Source organism: Cupressus sempervirens, chromosome 11, assembly GCF_028749045.1.
Source record: "Cupressus sempervirens isolate cs-2001-9-10 chromosome 11, ASM2874904v1, whole genome shotgun sequence".
In the NCBI taxonomy this organism is placed as follows: Eukaryota; Viridiplantae; Streptophyta; class Pinopsida; order Cupressales; family Cupressaceae; genus Cupressus; species Cupressus sempervirens.
Genome location: NC_143128.1, coordinates 487,412,625 through 487,420,685, shown reverse-complemented (window position 1 = coordinate 487,420,685; position 8,061 = coordinate 487,412,625). Strand labels below are relative to the sequence as shown.

General features: G+C 34.4%; 1 protein-coding gene across 1 annotated transcript; it reads right to left on the bottom strand.

The window, feature by feature from the left end:
• Positions 1–1,042: 1,042 nt before the first annotated feature.
• Positions 1,043–7,676, bottom strand: LOC149530493 (bifunctional levopimaradiene synthase, chloroplastic-like). Its single transcript, XM_089809452.1, has 15 exons — positions 7,536–7,676; positions 7,358–7,438; positions 7,168–7,274; positions 5,671–5,983; positions 4,681–4,861; positions 4,359–4,576; positions 4,115–4,235; positions 3,586–3,698; positions 3,285–3,490; positions 3,068–3,180; positions 2,586–2,684; positions 2,276–2,491; positions 2,021–2,159; positions 1,684–1,932; positions 1,043–1,517 (listed from the first exon to the last, which is right to left on the bottom strand). The coding sequence occupies exons 1-15, from the start codon at positions 7,669–7,671 to the stop codon at positions 1,224–1,226; spliced, it is 2,586 nt and encodes an 861-aa protein (XP_089665578.1). The 5' UTR covers positions 7,672–7,676; the 3' UTR covers positions 1,043–1,223.
• Positions 7,677–8,061: the final 385 nt, after the last annotated feature.

Genomic DNA, 8,061 nt, shown 5'->3' with positions numbered 1-8,061 from the left:
TTCCAAAGCTCTCTCTTTTGGAAAATGAAAATGAAAGATGCATGTCATCAATGGACTTGAACATTAGAAAGAAAGTTGAAAATAGTGATCCCAACACATCATGCCACTAACTATATCACTAATTTTTATTTTGATCAAAACAAATGAAAGAGTTAACAAGGTATGCTTCAAGGATGTATAAGCTTTTTCCAATGATTGAAAGTTAATTAGAAAATCAGCTATAGATTTAAAGAATAGAAATTTCCCAATGTGAGAGGAATAGGGATGTGGTTTTATAATTTGTTGTTTCTCTATGTTGGAATGAAAGATCTTTAGGTTTTTGGAATCTATAGACATCATGCATTCTTTTTATGTTCTAATATTTTTATGGCCAGAGAAAGCTTCCACTCTTAAATTTTGCACCCCATGTCCCCTTTCCTTTTCAGCTTCCAAATGACATAAACAATTTTCATCACAATAAACACTTCCAAAGATAGTTGGTTCAATTCTCACATCAATGCTATTTAAATTAAAACTCAATAGATAACTTTTCTTCATAAAGTCTACATGATGTTTATATTGTTGAATATGTTCTCTTCATAATTTCTTTGAAAAATTTATATTTTTTTGTAAGCTAATTAGAATCTTCTATCTTAATTTATTTTTACCTCATGTTATTTAATAAAATAATAAAATAAATATACATTTTATATTATTTTTCTATTCAAAGGAAGTATGATAAACAAAAGATCAATTTTAACTAATCATCATTCAATAAAATAAAAATTTAAATTTACAACTTTAATCTAATTACAAAATAATAATTGAACTTAACTATATATATATATATATATATATATATATATATATATATATATAATTTTATGTTTAATTACTTTATAATAAAATCAAATTATATACATAAATAAATATAAATAAAGTAGGATTGAACATGGAGTTGCCAAATTATTTTCATAAGATACATTGAAAGAGAAAGGTCTCTTATATAGGAAAGAAGATGTAAAAACATATAAATTACATATGATAATAATAGAATCTCTTATCCATTTTAATTTCTCTTACATCATAATTCACTTGAATATGCAGAATTTATTCTAAGCTACTTAAACAAAGGCTGCAACTTATTGAAAATAAGAGTTAGCATAAGGTAGTGCAAACTGGCTGATACGCATCAGTTGTGGCAGATCATACTCATATCTAGGGCAGACTGTATTGCCTTCGTGTTAAACGATTGATTGAAACAGGAATTTGGTAATATATTCTTCCATCTCTTGGGCAGACATACCGAAACCATCTTTGTTTCTATAAAACAGTTGGGCTGCCCTAGCAGTGTCAAAAAGAAGCTTTTTGTAGCATCTTGGGACCATCCCGGGCTTGAGAAACTCGTAATTGAGTTGTACGAAGCTCTCTTGGTTGCAACGAAAGAGATGAGTAAGCGCTTCTTCCTCTGTGCATCCAGGATGCTCTCCTCTGTAGCACTCCACACACGATGCTACTTCGCCGCGATCTCTCTCATCCTGCACCATTATATCATTTCTAAATTAGGCGCATTAAGGCCAAGTATGCTTTTTTAGGTAATATTCAGACGTCTTATACATTATACAGTTTGATTTTCGATTAAAAATGTCAAATAGACTTATATTTGTAAGCTAAGCTTAATTGTGATGTACTTCAAGTCCTTACCGTGAAAGTTCTAGCATCATTCATTAAACGCGCTGTTAAACATACGAGATGGAGAAAGGGAGCTCGAAAATCTAGCTGACAGAGGAGGCTCTCAGGAAGAGGCTCTCCCGTGAAAAATATGGAGTTGAGAATGAGTGTTGCAAGTGCAACTGATACTTTCCCGTTCTCCAGATATTCTTTCAGTGAAGGCACATACTTTGCATCGGCCCATTCGGCTTCTTTTGCTGTAGCCGAAAGAAGCTCCTCCCACTAGAGTGTGCATAGCATAAGTATTATTCTCAAGCTACTATATCATAAAATAAAGTAGGGTGATAGGAATATTAATTTGTCTACTTACAACTGAGCGAAGGTAGGGATGCACATCACGTCCCTGGGCCTCTAGTGCTTGTTGCCCTAATTCATTTACAGTTTTATACAAACCCAAATAACATATTTTCATGTGGGCCGGAAGACAGTGCAAGAGAGATAAATCCCATCTGCAGCAACAACAAGAGGAACTGTTAAAAGTAGCAATTTTGTACTGACATGTGGAGTAAAAAATTCACACTAATACACGCATGCTATACAGATATATTCATGGCACGCGGCTTACCTTTTGACGAGCTCAGTAAATAGATTTACTTGGTCCAAGGAAGAATGAGAGTCAAAAAGGTCGTCCAGAATGACTGCAATGCAGGCGGCTTTTGTGTAGGCAATTCTACACGCTGAATATTCTGGTTCAAACATCACCACTGCAGCGGTGAAGTATATTTCTACTGGTCTATGACGATTGAAAGTGAGCTTGTTGAAACCGCAGTCCTTATACCATCTTTGCATTCTCGCACATCCAGACTCATGTTAGTAATTGAACTGTTTAAATACTTGTAATCTTCTTTAATGTACACAATAAATTCTGACTGTACCTGTTAATCTCTACAATTTCCATTTGGTGTAAAGCCTGCACTCTATTAAAGTCCAGTTTGGCAAGTTGTACGAATCTCTCGTCACTCACATTCGGCAGTCTGAGTTAAAATCAATAAAATTCTCAATGCCGCATATGTAAGAGAAAGTAAATTTCCTGGTCTTTTAAATGTTTTTAGATTTAATTTTGTTGCTGTTTTTTCAACCAATGAATTTCTATCATTCATATGCAGTGATCTAAAAGAGAACTTAGTTTTGGTGTCTCTGTTTTAGTCTATGGATTTTTTTAATTTATTTTTATCTGATTCTTGTCGTCTGCATGCTGGATATTATCAAAGTTTATCTGTCATTTAATATGATTTTATTTTTAGACTTAACTGTTAATATAATGTAATATGCTATTTATTAAATTTCAGATTATTTTTACCTTAATCCCAAAAACAAATCAGATAAATACAGATATAACCATTCTTAATATTCTTACTGATATATTGTCTTCTCCATCCACATGGGACTCGACTTAAACTTGTCCATGTAATTTCTGGCCATCAATCGGGGAAGATTCATTTGCCAGGGATAATCCAAAGCATGCTCAATCTGAATGCACCAACAAATAAGTGTTAAAAATTTCATAAGCGAAACATATTGAGACTAACAAATATTGATGTCGTTAAGGTTGATATTGCAATCATAGTTAGCACCTCTCCGCGAAGGCCTTCCCTAAGAGCCAGCTCGTGAGAAATGTCATTGCTTTGAATGAATTGGGATAAGGAGGCCTTGGCTATGACACTCGCCTCTCTCATTAATGTTTCTTCTGGGAAGTTTATCTGCGAACAACTGTACAGGCTTAACATATCCGAAGGCCCCCCTTCATAAAGTTGGTCCCCACTTATATTCTCTAAAACGTCTGCAACATGAAAAGCTTAGCGATTAAACAATGAAGACAAAAGTTATAATTGTAGAGATATTTAATATTTCTAGTTTAGATTCCATGCAACCAACCAGAGGAGACATTGTAGCCATGAAGTCTTAAGAGTCTGAGTCCCGTGGCGGTGCAATCGATGTTTGGAACGAGACTTTCTCTTCCAAACCCCACCCCTCTTTCGTCCCAGTACCTGACAACTCATGTTTTCTGTTAATATAAATGACTGACTGCTTGGCAATGGGAATACAAGCAGAACAGGCATATGTAAATTCTTAAAATTTTGAATTTTTTGTTTAGATGCACTAAATCAGAATTGGAATATGAAGTAAAATAGGAATACATATTCTAATTTTGGTCCAAAAATGAGGTTTTGCAATTCCATCCAAATAGGTAAAATTGGAATACATATTCCTATTACAATTTTATTTATTTTAGAAAACATTAATTTTTAGGTCTGTGAATTCCCATCAAATTCTGGCTGAACCAAACAAAGAATAGGAATAAGTAACCCCATTTTCTATTCCAGAACAAGTATTCCACAATAGCTATTCCTATTCCCGCAGCCAGACCCGTAGCAGCTAGTATAAGGGATCCTACAAGACTTGCCTGAACACATAATCCAAAGCTCGTTTGATCTCCGCTTGGAAATAACGGTCAATCCCTAAGCGCTCAACATAATCAACGGTCCTCAGACGTTCACAGATATCCACTGGATACATGCATGGCACTGCAAAATCGAAGTCGAAATCCTATTACGGACCCATAAATATACTCTACAGGAGGCCCATAAATAATAATTTAACTTGTCCTTAATCTGTTCTACATTGATTTAATGTATTTGAAACCTTACCGTGGTCTCGGAACTTAGAAAGAAGATTGGTAAGAAATTGTAGACACTTTTTGTCTCCGGTGTGGAGGAAGACACAGGCAGTGGATGCAGGCGAGCCTAGAAAAGAGCCATCATTGGATTGCAAGTGAAGGATAGTTTTCCAGTCCACTACATCTTGCACGCCCTCTAAATAGTACAATACACCAGTCGGCATGGAATGGAGGCGCTCCGCAGAAATCCTGAGTCACAAATGTTTTTCTCCTTGAATAGACGCTTTTAGGTTACGAATATCTTCCATAAAACAAAATACAAAGGAACAGAAAAAATATTGATAGAATTCTACCGTTTCATGTTCAGGTCCCTTCTTTCACTGATTTCTTTGAAAAGATTTGCATCAACATCCAGACCAAGACTTTTGGCTTCATTAAGCATTGGAGGAAACACCGTCTCAAATACTTTGAGCGTTCCGTTGGCCTGAATTTCCTTCATCATTTGTCTTGCGTGTCTTCTGATGAAATCGAGACCTGTTCATTGTGTCGGATATATATATATATATATATGATTATTTAATACTTTCAAACTGTGAAATCAAATCTTAGTATCCCATGTTTAAGCCCTTTGTACATGATCATCACTGACTTAATTTTTACGAAAGCCAGAATATATATATGGTGTGTCTCGCCATTTGATCAAAGAAAGAACAGGTTTATTTAAAGGAAAATGCATTATACCTTTGTGCACATTAGTCTTTCCAGTGTCCCAAATAGTGAGTGAGATGAGACAAGCGAGAGTGTTCAGGATTCTATCGCTTGCAAGGAAGACGCTTTCCTCTCCCCACGAACCATCTCCCAACTGATTATCGATTATCCAATTTAGCGTCTCAGGAAATTGAGGTTGGTGAGAGTCGTCAATGGCGGGCACTCTTGCCACCCATGCAGTATCATACGAGCTTGGACTTATCTCGCCATCCTCAAGAGAGTTAAACTTTTCCTTAAGCTCACCCACCAATTTCTCCACATGTATCTCACTCTCAACCTTGGTTTCCTACATGGATAACATTAAGAAATCTTTATAGTTCTTATATATTTACTACTTACATAAGAATTCACAATGTTATTGTACCTGCCTTTGGTAATAATACTATTGTATTCACTTTTTTTTACTATTCAATTAATTTACACCAATCACCAGAACTTATTTTATATTAATTTTTAAGTTACAAAATAAACAAAAATAATATTCTTCGTTCTTATTAGTTATTATATTTTAAGTTAATATTCTCGCCATTTGATCAAAGAAAGAACAGGTTTATTTAAAGGAAAATGCATTATACCTTTGTGCACATTAGTCTTTCCAGTGTCCCAAATAGTGAGTGAGATGAGACAAGCGAGAGTGTTCAGGATTCTATCGCTTGCAAGGAAGACGCTTTCCTCTCCCCACGAACCATCTCCCAACTGATTATCGATTATCCAATTTAGCGTCTCAGGAAATTGAGGTTGGTGAGAGTCGTCAATGGCGGGCACTCTTGCCACCCATGCAGTATCATACGAGCTTGGACTTATCTCGCCATCCTCAAGAGAGTTAAACTTTTCCTTAAGCTCACCCACCAATTTCTCCACATGTATCTCACTCTCAACCTTGGTTTCCTACATGGATAACATTAAGAAATCTTTATAGTTCTTATATATTTACTACTTACATAAGAATTCACAATGTTATTGTACCTGCCTTTGGTAATAATACTATTGTATTCACTTTTTTTTACTATTCAATTAATTTACACCAATCACCAGAACTTATTTTATATTAATTTTTAAGTTACAAAATAAACAAAAATAATATTCTTCGTTCTTATTAGTTATTATATTTTAAGTTTTTTATTTGTAAAACATTATTTTCCTTCAAAAATGATAACTTTAGGATGGTTTATTTTCATACTAATAAAATATAATAATATTAATTAATTAATACTATTTTTAATATTTATAACATTTCAGTTTGTTCTTCTAGATTTTTATATAATGACAAACTTTTAATGATAACAACAATATAAAATACATCATCATAGCAATTAGTTCTATATGCTTTATTTATATATATAACTCCAAACCTACATTAAACTAGACAGATTTGTCAAATTCAAAAATTTGTTTTATACATAATAGAATTATACAAATTTATATTATAAATTTTATGTTGTAATATAATACTATATAATAAATATCAAAGTTGTATTCAGGCCCGTTTGGTTGTAGGAATAGGAATAGTTGCTATTCAAGAATACTTATTCTGGAATAGATAATGGGGTTACGTATTCCTATTCTCTGTTTGGTTCATCCAAAATTTGATGGGGAATTCACGAACCTAAAAATTTATGTTTTCTAAAATAAATAAAACTAGAATAGGAATACGTATTCCAATTCTACCTATTTGGGTGGAATTGCAAAACCTCATTTTTGAGCCAAAATTGGAATATGTATTCCTATTTTACTTTGTATTTCAATTTCGATTTAGTACATCCAAACAAAGAATTCAAAATTTTAAGAATTTACATATGCTATCCCTTCTAGATGCTACTCGCTATAAACATATTATATATTTATATAATATATATACAGAATTGAGATATATAGATACTTTAATTTATATAGATCTCAACTTTCTTTATATATATAATATACATATCTAATATGTATATAACTAACTTTTATATATATATATATATTCACACTTTTATACACAATGCACGCATATTAAACCAAAATTTTACACTTTGAACGTTCCCATTGCACACCTAGTAATGGTAAACAAAAGACAAAACCATGGTTACCAGGTTTTTCGTCACAAGAGAAGCGATATAGTCATCGCTCCACATATTCGGTGGAAATGGCTTTGGTTCGGAGGTCTGCGGGCACGAGAAATCTGTCATAGCATTCACTGGATAGGACATAAAATATTGTCAAATGAAGGGAATTGAGACACTCTTGAAAGAAGATTAAAGAGGGCATAAGTATACGTACCAACTGTATTGTGATCGACTTTTGGCAGACGAATATGTAGTCTGTCTCCCTCGATGAAGTCAGAGCTTGCACCGCCGTCGACTGCACCACGTAAGGAAGAATTAGCAGTCATCTAATCTCGACAAACATGTCATGATGATTAATATAGCAAACTCAACATCCATGCACGCTTGCATACCTATTTTCGGCTTGACCCAGATTACTCTCCTTTGGTGGGAAAAACGCAAGAGTGCTTTTGAACCGCATAATTTTGGACGTCCTAAACTTTTACCAATGATGGACAAATTGAAGGAAGGGAAGACAAGTTGAGCCATTTCAACGCGGCAGAAATGGAACTGATAGTAGTTTCTTCCAACAAAAAGATATATTCAAGAGCTGAATACCTTAGTCACTGCCATATTCCTCGGGTATAAATAATGGAAGCCACTTCATTGGCGACGTTATCGTGACATCAAACCAAGACGGCGCGCTGACGTTCTCTGCGCACGGAAGCGAGTGAAATTCCACATTAAAAAAATTAAATTTATGCAGAAGAGTCTGGTGCAGAAGTTACTGAACCAAACCAAGTGGGCACCCGGCTGGCAGCCAGTAGACTCCCAAACCCGTTCCGTTCCCTGTTCTGGTCAATCTCTCTTTAATTTTCTACGGCTCTAATGTGAAAGGGTAATTGCGGGGAAAGAAGATGTTGTCGACGTGGATAGCTA